The sequence below is a fragment of the Prionailurus bengalensis genome, chromosome A1, assembly GCF_016509475.1.
Source record: "Prionailurus bengalensis isolate Pbe53 chromosome A1, Fcat_Pben_1.1_paternal_pri, whole genome shotgun sequence".
Classification (NCBI taxonomy): Eukaryota; Metazoa; Chordata; class Mammalia; order Carnivora; family Felidae; genus Prionailurus; species Prionailurus bengalensis.
The window spans coordinates 229,690,635-229,707,320 of record NC_057343.1 but is presented as its reverse complement, the minus strand read 5'-3'; the positions used below and the strand labels follow the sequence as shown (position 1 = coordinate 229,707,320).

General features: G+C 41.8%; 1 protein-coding gene across 1 annotated transcript in view; it reads right to left on the bottom strand.

Annotated features, from left to right (window-relative positions):
* The window catches only part of DNAH5 (dynein axonemal heavy chain 5), a 229,815-nt gene that overhangs the window by 29,058 nt on the left and 184,071 nt on the right, over positions 1-16,686 (bottom strand). The window contains exons 66-69 of the mRNA XM_043574233.1: positions 6,916-7,159; positions 5,800-5,914; positions 5,109-5,299; positions 730-851 (exon numbers count right to left, since the gene is read on the bottom strand). Of these exons, the coding sequence (XP_043430168.1) occupies positions 730-851; positions 5,109-5,299; positions 5,800-5,914; positions 6,916-7,159 (672 nt within the window). The remainder of the gene's footprint in view (positions 1-729; positions 852-5,108; positions 5,300-5,799; positions 5,915-6,915; positions 7,160-16,686) is intronic.

The following is a 16,686-nucleotide window of genomic DNA, read 5'->3' as shown; positions in this document are numbered from 1 at the left end:
AAAACGTACAAAGCATTTTTAAAAAGCTGAACATTAAGCTTCTGGTCAACTTAAACTGGGAGGAACATGAAGAACCAACCTTAGCACAGGTTCTGGCCATAAAAAAGCCTACAACTCATGGCTGAATAAAGCCACCTTGCTGTCAGTGTGACCTCTCTGGTCTTCTGATGTTTAAGAATCCGTTTCCTGGTTTGTCTCAACTGAACTCTCCAGACCCAACTTCCATGATCCCAGTACATACACAATTCATAGGGAACTGGCTGGTTGGGAAAGGACGATAACTTGTAAAGATAAGGGGCCAAGCACTGGCATTAGATGTAAGTCCAGATGCCTGGCTAAAGCAATATAATGGTGGAAGGACAAGGAGAGGAAGAAGAAGAGAGACAAGGACAAATGGGCAGGCATTTCGATACAGGCTCTTTGTATTTTTTTTTTCCATTCAATCTCCTCTTAACTGTATCTAATGATCTAATTAAATCTATCAGTTTCCCCACTTGTGGATCTCCAGTTGGTGATACTGACATATGGTACAGGACAATAGTAGTTAAACTTGGGTGGAGTTCGCTTTATCAGAAAGTTGAGTGGGCATGAGCAAGGTCAAACACAGGTAATATCATTGTATGAGTGACAAAGTGAAAAAATCTCTCTTCTGCAAATACTATAGCTGGTGATAAATCAGGAAGCTGCTCCCCGTGACACGGCCATAAGTTTATTCAAAGCACAAGTTACCTGATCAAGGACATCAGAAAACTGTCTAAGTTTGCTGAGTGCCACTAAATTCAGCCAGGTCATGTCCAGGATCCATTTGGATGGTTTAGGAGGACAAGCTTTAAGGTCCAATGAGGCACCTCCTTTAAAATTAAACATATAAAGTTACTAGACTTTTCTTTCTTTACTCTAAAACAGTCTGCTTATAAAAGCTTTTGCTTACACTTTTCATTTTAACTATTTTACAACCTTGACATTTTTTTAACTCAGAAATGTGTCATCATAATGGACAAGCTTTAAAATTTAATAAAGGAATAGATGATTTTAGAAAAACACACTTGAGAATCAGCAATATAAGTGTGGCCCAGGAGGATGCTGAATTCTGTCCTAGCCCCATCTGGCCAAGGTCTGGGACAACGTAGCTCATCTGTCTGTGTCTCTGTTTCCAAATATATGTACGCTGGGAATAATGAAGCCTGGATGTTGTGATAATGACAGAATGACAGAAAACACATGTGTAAAGCACACGAAATGGGATCAAGACCAGAGCAGAGGGTCACTAAATGAGTAGCTACTGTCAATGTTAAGAAGTGCATGATGTTCACACAAGCTCTTTCAAGGAGAGAATTTATCTGGAAATGTCAGCAGCACTACATGTGTTTAAAGAGTTCTCATCTATAAATCAGTATATTATCTATATCCATTTTGAGCACATTGAAGGATCCTGTGTTGTATCACTTATTTTTGGTCAGTCTCACCACAGCAAAAATTTCCATTGGGTAGTGACTCTTATCTTGCTGCTGATTTACCTAAGCTCATGCGATTCATGTAACTCTCACAGTACCATAAAATAAATGACACCTTAAAATGTTGTTGCTCACCTCAGAAAAACTAAATGTGTAAACAGTCATATTTTAAGTCAGAGGAAGAGTTAGAAAGTCTTTATAGGATATAATATACTGTTCAATAAACACCATCTATTAAAATGTTTCAGGGAAAATATGTTCCAAGCATAATTCTTAAAAGAATATAACCAATGCATTTGGTTACCTTTAAAATCCTTTTCTGAACAGAGCAGGTGATGAACAAATAACAATACTCGAGATATTTATTGAGCCAATCTCTACTTTTTCCAGGTACCCCATGGACCCCACTAAATTACTATCTTTTGCCAAATCCATCTGAGTATATTTCCAAGAAGGTAAGTGTGGCCTTGAAGCAATTTTGATAAGATTATTAACTCACAAAATCAAAACAGATTGCTTTAATGGCAGGGAGTAGTTAAAGACCTAAGGACAGTGGCATTGTGTTGAAAAATGTCATACCAATTTCTATGGAAACCGTCCATTTTCCAACAAACTCAAAAGAATAAGATATTCACTAGAGAGTTAGGGAGAAGCTATTTATGGGAAGGAAAGGGTGTTTCTTGCAACCAAAGCATTATTCATTGTTTAGTAGAGAGTAACTGTGTCATGAATATCTTATCTGCTTTAACAGTGTACAATGGGCCACAGAGAATGATTGTAATGGGTTGGGGACAGATGTATTCCTGGATAATATGGCACCAGATTAAATGTACTTCTGATGAATAAATGGTTGGAATAGGAATAATTCAAAATAACTTCTCAAGATGATTGAGACTTACACCGTTGCTTTCATTCTGGAAACCCTTACTTTGGGAAAAAGTAAGTTCCAATTTTTAAGGTAATACTTGGTAAAAATGATGTGTTCTTATAACAAAAAAATGTATACAAGTTACACCACACAGTTATAAAGTGGTATAGCCAAAGCAGATTTAGCACGCCATCTGGACTGATCCTTTCCCACCTTGGAGATGAGCAAATTAAAAGACCAGTATCAAAGTACTGCTATCTGAATAACATTTTCAGGGTGCTTGGTGGCTAAGTTGGTTAAGCATCCCACTCTTGATCTTGGCTCAGGTCATGATCTCACGGTTCAGGAGTTCAAGCCCCGAGTCGGGCTTTGCACTGACAGCACAGAGCCTGCTTGGGATTTTCTCTCTCCCTCTCTTTCTGCTGCTCCCCTCCTCCCTCACTCTCTCTCTCTCTTTCTCAAAAAAATCAAAAACGGGGGCGCCTGGGTGGCTCAGTCAGTTAAGCGTCCGACTTTGGCTCAGGTCATGATCTCACGGTCTGTGGGTTCGAGCCCCGCGTCGGGCTCTGTGCTGACAGCTCAGAGCCTGGAGCCTGTTTCGGATTCTGTGTCTCCCTCTTTCTCTGACCCTCCCCTGTTCATGCTCTCTCTCTGTCTCAGAAATAAATAAATGTTAAAAAAAAATCAAAAACGTTTTTAAAAAATCTTTAAATAACATTTGCAAACAAGTGAACTCCCTCTGCAGGGGAGTTCACTCACTGGGTAACTGTCACCAAACATAACCAGCAAAGAGCAATCTTACAACGTAACTGCATTCCGAAGTTTATTCTGACACTCCGTTTCATAAAGCAGCATTCTAAAACTGTTGAATGCCAAAGACCCACAAAAGCTGTCCAGCCTACGCCAGCCGGGGACTAATCAAAACAAACTAAAATACTAAAGAAAATATCACAATGCCTATCATTTGCTGAACACGTTCCATGTGCCGAGATTTACAGAAATTGTATGACTTCTCAAGAATCTGATGATGTAGATTTGACTATCCTTGTCTTACAGCTGAGGAGGCTGAAGCCTGAAAAAAAGTTAAAGAATCTGCTTGAGACACTCATCAAGAAATCAGCAAAGTCACTATTTTCACTTAGTCTTGCTAAACCTAATCCCACATCTGCTATCATCATGCCAAACTGTAACACACTTTACGGTATTTCAACCAGACCTGGATGCATTTCATGAGGAAATGCATTTCGTGCCTGAGTTGAGGCTGTCGGGAACAACTTGCCACAGTAAATGCCCATCAGCTGGAGGACCAGTCAATGAGACAGTATTATTGGAAGGGCTCGGCGAAAAAGTCAACCCCGACACCAAACATCTAAGGGATGTCTCCCCAGTTCATCCACGTGCTCCGATTTAGGAAAACTGAAAAATAAAGAAACCTAAGGAGCAAGAGTTCGAGGGTTAGAGACAAAGAATTAAAAACAGAGAGAGAGAGAGATTGTCCATAAATCATACATTTCTTTTTTTCTTTTTAAGTTTCTTTATTTATTTTCAGAGAGAGAGAGAGAAACCAAGAGCAGGGGAGGCACAGAGAGAGAGGGAGAGAGAGAGAGAATTGTAAGTAGGCTCTGGGCTATAAGTACAAAGCCCAACACAGACCTTGATCTCACGACCCTGGGACACTGAGATCATGACCTGAGCCAAAACCAAGAGTCGGATGCTTCACGGACTGAGCTAACCAGACGCCCCATAAATCATACATTTCTAAGTTCAAGTGTAACCAAATGAGTCTTTGTTGTTTCTATAAGATACATATGCAAACACATATTTATACAAACACGAATATGCATTTATTCACATATGGCTGTGGACCCACACACACCCCCAGGGCACAGCATGTGCCTGCCCACACCCCTTCCCTACTGCTCCTTCAGGGTCCTTTTCAAGTTCCTCTGCAAATCTACTCTCCAGGTAAACATGAAAATCTCCCCCCCACCTACTGTAGATAAAATTGTGTCTCATCGATAAAGAGATGGCTTAGAAAGGTGTAGTAGATAAAGCCATTTCGACCCGAGCATCATTTCCACAGTTACTTTAAATATTTTTTGTCCAGACATTCAAGAACACGACAGCAAATTTGTTTCCTAGCCTTCCACTGGGCTGTATTGTGCAGTGGCACAGGGGACCTGCCTGCGAGCAATGCCTCAACAGATACAGAATCAGTATCTGCAGGATGAGCTCCACAATCACCCCTGCCCCCTTCACACACACACCATGGCTCCAGCCTCAGTCATGGGAGGCTTGACTCCCACCAGAGCATTGATGCTGTCTTCCTTTGATACTCTTCCTCTTCAAGTCCCCAAGGCCAGCGACCCCTGCTCCTCCAGACCTTTACTCACTTGTCCATCTCTCAGGGAGGCCTACCCATTAGATACCCCACTAAATATCCCATTTAGAATGTTAATTCCCAGTCCACATACCCTATAACTCCCCATCCCCCTTTCCCTGCTTTGCTTTTTCTATAGTGCCTACTAGCTTCTCCCATACTACACAATTTACTTGTTGTTTTATGATGTGCCCCAAGTGCCTAGTCTGTGCCTCGGCATACAGTAGTAGGTTCTCAATAAATATTCATGCAATAAATGAACAAATAAAGTATTCCACGTATACGCAATCTCCAATGATGTGCAAGGAAACTACTGTAGCCAGAAAAAAAAAATAATACCGCACAAGACCTTCAAAGAATTCCTACATCTGGACCCGTGTACAACGCTTTCTATTGTTATACTGACCTTTGATAAGGGTGAGAAACTCTTCATGCTTCACTCGGTTCCTCTGGATGTCGATCTTCAGGGTAAGCAGCAAGGTGAATAAGAACTTGTGCTCCTCATACAATCCCCGGGCTGCATACTTGTAAACCTCATAAGTCATATGCTCAATGATATTAGCAATCCTCTTGCTTGTAATTGGGCTCTTGGCCGACCTGGAGGAGAGAACACTTAAACCCAGCTTACCCCACCGCCCTTTCCCATTGTCCATAAAAACAACCTCTTTAACGGCAAATACATGACTTTGGCGAGCCAGTTCCTTTGTACACAAGAATCAGCATCCTCAAGTGAAAATAACAAGCATTCTCTCAACATAAAATAACATAACAGAATCCTCAATGTTGCCTACATCGATTTTACCCGCAGGGTACTGTCACTCACAAAAAAAAAAAAAAAAAGTCTTGGGAATTTTCTTGTGTAACAGAAACACACAAAACCAAAGGGATCAATCAATGGATGAAGAGTTGATGGGCCTGTCTCTGAGCATAAAATGACAAATGAGAATGATTTGTTAACACCCTGGTAATTACACTACACTTAGATTAAAAAAAGAAAAAAAGACTCAGTAGCAAGAGGAAAAGAAGTTACAAATGTAATGTCATCATTCTAGCCCACAGATATAGAATTCAGCTTGGCTTCCTGAGTGCAGACGTACCGGGCTAAGGAAAGGTCAAACAAGCCAAGAAACTGGCGGAGCGAAGTCTGATACATTTCATTAACCAAGCGCATCTCAGTGATGAGGAAGTACAGGATGCTGCCCCGTGTTGCCACTGAAAGACAGAGAGCAAGGTTGCTTGTGCTACGAGGGTGGAAAATAAATGATCTGTGCCCAGACCAGCCTAAACTCTAAATGAAAACAACAAGTTTTATTTTTATCAATGACTATCTACCAGCTCTGAGGGTCTAGAGCAATGCTCATTATATATATTGAACTCTTATTTATAAGCTCTGTGTAAGCACTCTGCTATTTGTGTTTATCACACAGCATTTTTCCGTTTTAGAACCTCTTATGGATTTAGAACCCTTATGAATTTCACTGTATTTTTTCATAGGTAGAAAAGGTAACTGATGGGATCGCAAACACTCTAACACGCAGCAAAGTGTGTACGCATTTTATGGACCTCATTCTTAAGCTCCATGAGGAAGCCTTGACTAAGCTTGGGGTCAGGTTGGCAAAACAAGGCATCATCGCAAAGATGATGCTCCTGACTCTCCAGCAGCAGATGATGCTGTTTTGATTATTTTTTTCAGAAAGAATGATAATTTTCTAAAGGGAATTGAGTTCTTTTAGCAGGCCCCTCTTGTAACCAATGAACAACACTGCTTTGCAAATTGCTGAGTAAGACTAAAGCACTCCCAGGAAACCAAGGAACTACCTTCCTAATACAAAGACTGCAAACAAAACACCGGCTCATTGTGACCAAATGATAAAGAACTAATGAGCAGCCCACAAACGCTGCACTAATTCCTTAAATTTCAAAACTGTAGTCAGACGTTCTTTAAAAGGTCTCCCTTTTTACCTTCTAATTTAAAAGTAAGTTCACAGGGACCTGAAAGAATTTGCTAACTAACATGGATTATCAGCACCTAGAGAATTTACACCATTAAAAAATGTTTTCTACCAGTCTTACTGTATATGTCCCAACGCAACGTCACAAAACAGGAACGGCCACCCCACTTCACACAGCCCTTACTTCCTTCAGTTTCTCTGATTTTGGTTTGTTTCTCACTTCATTCTCCTGTGACATTTGTCTTTCATTACCAAACTCACCAGGTCTGTATTCCTCCCGGGCTGAGTTAATCTGAATTTCTGTCTCTGCCGCGATCTCCAGCTTCTGTGTCACCTCTTCCGCGGTCTGTTTTGTGTTGCTCAGCACGACAATGAGACTCTCGTCTTCCACCAGGGACCCCTGGGTACTCGTCAGCCGGTAAAGCAAATTATCTTCTAGCTCCTTCACCCTTCTTTTGTTTGCAGTTACATCTTCTAGGAGATGAGTTCTCTCTTTCTCCAATTCCTGTTAATTTGCATAAATATATTCTCTTCCTTAATTAACAACTATTGTTTGGCCATCCCTGACAAAGTTCACCTAGAGGACTGTTCTCAAGCTCCTGTAATGCAGTTATCATATGTGGCTGCAGGAACTTCATGAAAATAAGAGGGGAGCTAATGGAGGAAAGAATTGGTAGCAAACAATGTGAAACTTACTAAAAATACCATCAATATCCACCGTACCGTCTATTTATTTCCTAAAGTCAAATCACGTTAGGTGACTTCTGTGATTATATTGAAGCTTGTTTGAAAAGTGAAATATATTGAAAATACATTGACATATATTTGAAAAGACACACACAGATCTCTCCGAATAGATTCACTGTCTTCCCTTAGTCTCTTACTGATAACAGCTCTGTTGTTTGAATGTGATTATGTTCAACCTGCTAGTTGAAATAGTATCCAGTTCTCTGAAAAGCAAGGGTCCAAATGACAGGCAAACAACCTGTACCAGGTACAGGTGCTGGAGGTACATTTAAATTGAAAAATGTTCTGGGCCTGAACGGGTGCTACTGTCTCCATGACAAGTAAAGTTTTACATCTTTCCTGAAGGATCTTTATAGATAGCTGGGGAGAGAATGGTTTAGAAAGATTATTGTCCATATTGGTTACTTCTTCTTCTTGGTGGTTTGGAGAGGGAGAGTCCGTGGAACAGAAGGAGAAAAAAGATGGGACCAGTGAGGATGGGGAAGCAGGGAACAGCTGTGACACAGAACCAGCCAAAGGCAGGGGCACCTGGGTGGCTCAGTCGGTTAAGTGTCCGACTTCGGCTCAGTTCACGATGTCACATTTTGTGGGTTCAAGCCCCGCGTTGGGGTCTGTGCTGAACTCTTGCTCAGAGCCTGGAGCCTGCTTCAGATTCTGCGTTTCCTTCCCTTTCTGCCCCTCTCCCGCTCGCATTCTGTCTCACTCTGTCTCTCAAAAATACATAAATGTAATTTTTTTTAATTTAAAAAAAAAAAAAAAGAACCAGCCAAAGGCAGCAGGAAGCCCAGAGGCAGGAAGACAACAGAGAGGATGAGCCTCTGGCACCAAGTCAAACTGTACACGAAAGTCAAAGTCATTTAATGAGAGGCTCTAATTCTGAAGCTAGTAAAAGAATCAAAAATGGAAAGGACAGTGAGGGGCAGAAGACACGAATAGACACTTTTCCAAAGAAGGCATCCACATGGCCAACAGACACATGAAAAGATGTTCAACAGCACTCGTCATCAGGGAAACACAAATCAAAGCCACACTGAGATGCCACCTCACGCCGGTCAGAGTGGCTAAAATGAACAAATCAGGAGACTACAGATGCTGGCAAGGATGTGGAGAAATGGGAACCTTCTTGCACTGTTGGTGGGAATGCAAACTGGTGCAGCCGCTCTGGAATATAGTGTGGAGGTTCCTCAAGAAATTAAAAATAGATCTACCCTAGGACCCAGCAATAGCACTGCTAGGAATTTACCCAAGGGATACAGGAGTGCTGATGCATAGGGGCACTTGTACCCCAATGTTTATAGCAGCACTTTCAACAATAGACAAATTATGGAAAGAGCCTAAATGTCCATCAACTGATGAATGGGTAAAGAAGATGAGGTTAATATATAGAATGGAATACTACTTGTCAATGAGAAAGAATGAAATCCTGCCTTTTACAGCAAAATGGATGGAACTGGAAGGTATTATGCTAAGTGAAATTAGTCAGTCAGAGAAAGACAGATACCATATGCTTTCACTCACATGTGGATCCTGAGAAACTTAACAGAAGACCATGGGGAAAGGGAAGGGGGAAAAAATAGTCACAAACAGAGAGGGAGGGAGGCAAAGCATAAGAGACTCTTAAATGCAGAGAACAAACTGAGGGTTGATGGGAGGGGGGGTGGGGGAGAGGGGAAAGTGGGTGATGGGCATTGAGGAGGGCACTTGTTGGGATGAGCACTGAGTGTTGTATGGAAGCCAATTTGACAGTAAATTACATTAAAGGAAAAAGGACAGTGGGTAAATAGTATTTAAAAATTTGGACAGAAAGATATGCATTAGTCAGTTTACTTGAAAAGCTTTCTAAATATAGTGCCCACTGACCGATGCTTAGATGCATTAATGAAGTAATATGAATTTACATGTGACACAATATGGGGAAACCAGGGTTCAACGCATGGTTAAAAGGCATGGTTGGGAGTTCCAGTTGTGCTCAGTGGAGCTACCTGGGCACGTGCTACGAAGCTCAGATTTCCACAGCAGCTTCAGCAGGGTAAATATTCGATTGGGTACTCCGGATATGGCTCAGCAGTTATTGTAGATTCTACTCCCTGCTGAGAGAACTAGAAATCTAAAGTTAAAAATAGTGATTGGGGTGGCTGAATGGCTCAGTTGGTTAAGCATCCAACTCTTGATTTAGGCTCAAGTCATGATCTTGCGGTTCATGGGTTTAAGCCCCCCACTGGGCTCTGTGCAGGCAGTATGCAGGCTGCTTGGGATTCTCTCTCTCCCTCTTTCTCTGCCCCTCCCCAACTCTTTCACACACTCTCTCTTTCAAAATCAATACACTTTTAAAAAGTAAAAAAATAATAAAGTTATGTGCAGCAATGAATCATATGAAATCATACAAAATATAATGGGACTACTCATTAATTCCATGATTAATTGGGTGACTTCCCTTCGCTCTGGTCCAGTGCCCACACGAACATCATGGGGAGGGAGAACCAACACGTAGCCCAAACTGCCATTGTGAAACTCTAGTGCAAGTCCTTTTCCTTTAGTGCTTAATTTATGTAATCATTTTTAGGATTTTCTTTTTGACTACGAGAAACATGGCGTAACAATTCCACAAACTCTTGTCTTGTGTTAAACACCATCGATACGCTGGTAACTGAGAGCTTCTTCCCAGCTCTTCACCATACGTGGTCTCGATGTCTCCACGTGAATGTCGAAGAGATGTCCCCCACCACCCCAGCAACACTAGCAAAAGGGAAGTCAGGGCTCTTTCCTGCATACCTGCTGCCCCCCAGCCTTCCCCATCCCAGCAGACGGCAGTCCCATTCTCCCAGCAGCTAAAATTTTGGAGGCCTCTGTCACTACGTCCCTTTCCTCAAACTCCACATCCTGGTCATCAACAAATCCTATCACCTCTACTTCAGAAACAGACCCGGAGGCTAATCGTTCCTCACCAACTCCACTGCTGACACTCTGGTGCATGTCTCTGTCGTTTCTCCTTTAAATGACAGGACCCAAATAGGTCTCCCTGGCTCATCCCTACCGCCCGTTGTCTATTCCCAGCCTACCAGTCAGAACACTGCTCTGAAACATACCTCCTCTCCCCAAACCCTCTAAGGACTAACCATGTCTCTCAGAGTAAAAGCTAAGACCTTACCACAGCCTGTGAGGCTCCGTCTTCATTTTGCGCCAGCCACATCCAATAAGCCCTAAATCAGCAATAAGCCAGAGCAGAGCCCGGGAATCTAACCTACCTCCAGGTGATGCAGGGCTGCTATTCCTGTCTGTTCAGGGCACCACACTTGGAGACCAACTGCCTTAAACACATAATGCACTCTCCTACCTCAGGGCCTTTGCACTGGCTGTTGCTGTATCAGGCCCATCCTACCAGGTAACTTACTCCCTCCTCCCCTTCAACTTCTCCTTAAATGTCACCTTCTCAGTGGAACCTACTTTGACCACCCTGTTTAAAATCATAGCCCACTATCTGATTCCCTAGCTCTCCCTCTTACCCCACTCTGTGTTTTTAAATAGCATTTACCACTTTCTAACATAACATATAAATTACTCATTAGTTAGTCTCCAAGGATTTTTTTGGTTCATTAATACGTTCCCTCAACTCTTGGAACGATGCCTGGTACACAGTAGGCTCTCAATATTTTGGAACGAATGACTAAATTCTATACCCTGTTTCAGACTGAAACAAAGAGTGAACAAGAAAATCCAGGCATATCTTGGTGCCAGAAATAGAAATGTGGAAGTTCTCACCCTGTGACTGAAAACCACAGATTTAAAACAAAGGCTCTAGTAACTAAACTGCATGAAGACAAAGGGCAAAGGCCACCGGCCACTGCTTCATGTTCTGGCCAGTCCATCACCACTGATTGAGCAGCTATGGCATGTAGAACTGTACCAGGCCCTGAGCACAGCGAGTCGGGTCCAGGGACATTCCAGCAAAGGAAAATTCCCTCGCTAAGCAAGACAAAAGCTCGGAACCTGTATCACTTTCTTAATTTGGGGGGGGGGGGGATGTAGCAATTCCAGCAAAACCTGCCTTTATCACTTTTGTTTCCTTTTGTTCGGTTACGTTTTTTAAAAAAGCTTCCTTAGTGGTTATTTCAATTCACTGATTCACTACATAAGAATCTCAAATTTGAAAAAATGTAAAAATTAGTACAGAAAGTGACATTTCATGGCACCTACAAAATTCCTTTCCATAAGCAGCTATAACAAAAGAACTCACACTACCATTACACTAAGAAAGAAAGTAGGGGCACCTGGGGGGCTGGGTTGGTTCAGCATTCCATTCTGGATTTCAGCTCAGGTCATGATCCCAGGGTCATGGGATCAAGCCCTGTGTTGGGCTCCGTGCTGAGAATGGAGCCTGCTTGAGATTCTCTCTCTCCCTCTGCTCCTCTCCCCATCTCGCACTCTCTCTCCCTCTAGAAAGAAAGAAAGAAAGAAAGAAAGAAAGAAAGAAAGAAAGAAAGAGAGAGAGAGAGAAAGAGAGAAAGAGAGAAAGAGAGAAAGAGAGAAAGAGAGAAAGAAAGAAGAAAGGAGGGAGAGAGGGAGGGAAGGAAGGAAGGAAGGAAGGAAGGAAGGAAGGAAGGAAGGAAAGGTAGCTAAAGGGAAAAATTCAAATATTTTTTATTCCCACATTTTGCACACTATCATGATCATTCCTGAGTTCCTAAAGGCGAGCGTTATAAAAATCCTCACCTGAAATAAACAAGATGTGGTTTCTATATACAATGGAATACTACTTGGCAATGAGAAAGAATGAAATCTTGCCATTTGCAACAACGTGGATGGAACTGGAGGGTATTATGTCGAGTGAAATAAGTCAGTCAGAGAAAGACAGATATCGTATGTTTTCACTCATATGTGGATCTTGAGAAACTTAACAGAAGACCATGGGGGATGGGAATGGGAAAACATATATATATGTTATATGGAAGCCATATATATATATATATGTATATATATATATACACATATACACATGTGTATATATATATATACACATACATATATAAAATAAATGAAATAAAATAAAAATTAAAAATAAAATAAAAAATAACAGCCACTTAATTTGACATAATACCTGTACACATGCTAGCTTTTATCTAGCATTAAGCTGAAATAAATCTGGACATTAAAAAAAGAAAACCTCCTCACCTGAAGAAGGCAGATAAGGGGGGAATGTAAAGCCATGGGAAGAACGATGGTTTGGCAACAGGAAGACATAGGTTTGAATCACAGCTCCCAGGATCTAACAGCTGCCTGACACTGGCCATGTTATGTAACGCTATGAGCCTCAGTTTCCTCATCTGTGAGATGGATGTAAAAACAGCTCAGAGAGTGAGTATGAGGATGTAAGTAGGAAAGCAGCTACAACAGTAACTGAATCATGGTAGCTGCTCAGAAGATGTGTCTCCTCTCTTATCCCCTCCCTTGATTCATTCCAAGCGTGGATTTTTGGAAGCGTTATAATACTTATTTGGGAAATAAGCAGTTTGAAAAATAAAATTATAGGGTGGCACAAAATAAATCATACTTTAGAATTTCACACATCGTTACTAAAGCATAATAAAGTGGCTGAAAAAGGGATAAAAGGGATAAAAACTTTCTAATCTTGTACTTATGCTAAGGATGCATGTTTTCATGTCTGCTGGGAACAGGCAGAGCATGGGGCTGTCAAATCCATAAACCGCACCCTGTCTTATCAGTGCTTCCAACATAATATGTTTTCTTCCTCCATCCATTCCTTCCATTTGCATAGCCACTGCCCTGGTTTAGGCTTTAATTATTCCTCATGGACTACTCTCCATAATTGGTCTCCTTGCTCACCCTCTTCTCTGCCATCACCCCCTTTCCTGCTCCTAGCCATTCTGGGATTTCCCTCAGCTGTTTTGAAAGGTCCAAAATTCTCAACACAGTTTGCAAGACTTATTACAACCTACATTTCCACTCCCATCGCCACTTGAGAGCTATGGAATCAGTACTAAAAGCCCCCATGTTGCTTATGAAAGCCATTATTCACAAGAGCAACAGTTACTATAATGTGGACAAAGGGGCAAATTATTCAATTCCTGATTTTAAAAAATAGCAAGTTAAAGCTCGAACATTATTGAGATGGTTGTGGTCAATTCAATATCATTGTTAACACCAATCACTTTGTCATTTAAAGTAACCACCTACATTCTCAAAGAATTAAAATGAGGCTAAGAAGTACATTTCCCCCCAAAGATTAAAACTGACAAAATAATATACCCTAAAGTAAATAGTACAATTTAAAGCAATTTGGATTTTTTGTTGTTGTTTTCTGTTTCTTTTTTTTTTTTAATATGATTTATTGTCAAACTGGCTAACATACAGTGTAAAGTGTACTCTTGGTTTTGGGGGTAGATTCCCATGGTTCATCACTTCCATACAACACCCAGGGCTCATCCCAACAGGTGCCCCTCTTAATGCCCATCACCCACTTTCCCCTCTCCCCCACTCCCCCATCCACCCTCAGTTTGTTCTCTGTATTTAAGACTCTCTTATGGTTTGCCTCCCTCCTTTTCTGTTTGTAACTATTTTTTCCCCCTTTCCTTCCCCCATGGTCTTCTGTCAACTTTCTCAAGATCCACACATGATATCTTTCTCTGACTTATTTCACTTAGCATAATACCTTCCAGTTCCATCCACGTTGCTGCAAATGGCACGATTTCATTCTTTCTCAATGCAATTTGGAATTATGAAAGCAACCTGTCACGTACCAAATAGTAGGTAAATGACCAAACAATGGGACAACAGTTATGGAAAAGATAAAGTTACCTCTGAAGGAAAGTAGAACAATTTATTCAAGATTTTATTTTTCATTTACTTTTAAAATTTTTTTAATGTTTATTTGTTTTTAAGAGAGAGACAGAGCGTGAGTTGGGGAAGGACAGAGAGAGAAGGAGACACAGAATCTGAAGCAGGCTCCAGGCTCCGACCTGTCAGTACAGAGCCCAATGTGGGGCTTGAACTCATGAACTGTGAGGTCATGACCTGAGCCGAGGTCGGATACTTAACCTAATGGACTGAACCACCCAGGCATCCCTCATTCGAACTTTTAAAATGGAAAACCTCTTTGGGGATAAGGGTTTAGGTATAGTTTCATTTGTATGGCTGATTTAGACATAGTTCTGTTGAACCATAACTTAGGTCCCCCAATATATAAGAAGATATAATATATAATAATAAGAAGCAAAATATAAAGATAACAAATATAATAATAAGGAGCAAAATTAATCAAAATCATTTTGTCTATAAGCATTTTTCCCAGCAAAAGGATTATTTCAACACATACACACATACACACACACACAGAGGTAGACATTTGTGCTATGTATTCTATATACTAAGGCTGTCGTGTAAATGTTTTATATAAACTGTGATAATAAGGGGCACCTAGGTGGCTCAGTAGGTTAAGTGTCTGAATTCAGCTCAGGTCATAGCTGAGTTCAAACCCTGCATCAGGCTCTCTGCTGTCAGTGTGGAGCCTGTTTCAGATCCTCTGTCTTCCTCTCTCTGCCCTGCCCCTGCTCATGTGTGTGCTCTCTCTCTCTCTAAAATAAATAAACATTAAAAGAAATTAACCAGTGGGGCGCCTGGGTGGCTCATTCGGTTGAGCGTCCGACTTCAGCCCAGGTCATGATCTCACAGCTTTGTTAGTTTGAGCCCCGCGTCGGGTTCTGTGCTGACGGCTAGGAGCCTGGAGCCTGCTTTGGATTCTGTGTCTCCCTCTCTCTCCCTGCCCCTAACCCACTCACATCCTGTCTCTGTCTCTCTCAAAAATAAATAAACATTAAAAAAATTTTTTTGAACAATTAATACAGGATGTATTTTTTTTTTAATTAACCTGTGATAATAAGAAAAGCATCCACAAAGTGAGTAAGAAAGTACAGTAGTGATTCAGGATGATTTCATGAAACATACTATCTATTAATTAAATGATCAAAAATTAAGTGGCTCAACAAAGATGCAAATGAAAACTAAAATTATTTGTGTACATCAACTGCATCTGTAACCACGGTTTTGAAATCAGTGAAAGGAAACAGACGATGGCCCTCGAGAGCCCTCCTTTCTAATGGATCACCCAGGCTTTCATTCCCAAAGGTTCCATCTCTTCTGCACCTTACACTGGGGGTTACAGTAGAAAGATTAAGCAAGAGAACTCAGACTTATTGTTCTCCATACCAGTGAGCTGATGATAACGACGTCTGTTTAGGGCTTCGTTACATTATTTCTCCTCTAGGTTCCACTGAGTTTGAGTGATTCTTCCACCTCCGAAGGAAATCAAGTGCTGGACCTGCTTGCTCACCTAGGATTCTGAACAAGGTGAGCCCTGAAGCCCTGTGTTGTGTGGCCAGTAAATGCTGTTAATCTATGTTAGTATTTTTCTCCTAATAGTATACAGTTCTCTTTGAGTTTCTGTCTTGTTCTCTGGGGGCAAGGTGAGAGTGAATCCAAGGAAGTTGTTGTTGCTGCTGGTTTATTATCATCATCATCATCGTCATCATTATTTTAACGTTTATTCACTTTTTGAGAGACAGAGACAGAGTGTGAGCAGGGCAGGGGGCAGAGAGAGAGGGAGACACAGAATCTGAAGCAGGTTCCAGGCTCCGAGCTGTCAGCACAGAGCCTGACGCGGGGCTTGAACCCACGAACTATGAGATCATGACCTGGCGCTGAAGTCAGACGCTTAACCGACTAAGCCACCCAGGCACCCCTCCCTTCATTTCTGAAGCAAACAAACCCGAGGCTCCAGCAGGCTGTCCGGCCAAGCACTCACAAGACCAGATCCCACTACCTGTATCTCCAAGACACTGGACAGCTGGTGGGTTTATGGATTCAAAGAATCCCTGGTATCATAAGGTACTGTCCCAAGCCACCTTCCACAAGAAGAATCGACAGACCAGTGAAGGTTTAAGTTACTGTGACTGTAGAGAATCACCCTTCATTTCAGCTCCATGCGTAAAGGAAGATGCTTTCTAACACCAACTTCTTTTTCTTTAATGTCTATTTATTATTTAGGGAGAGAGAGAGCACACAGGGGAGAGGGGGAGAGAGAGAATCACAAGCAGGCTTTGCACAGCCAGCGCAGAGCCCAACGCGGGGCTTCAGCTCGTGAACCTGAGCCAAAAATCGAGACCCCGACATTTAACTGACTGAGCCACCCCAGCGCCCCCTCCCCACCCTGGCCAACACCAACTTCTTACTGCTGGGGTCTTCCTGGCTTCTGATAGCCCCCCTTGGCTCTAT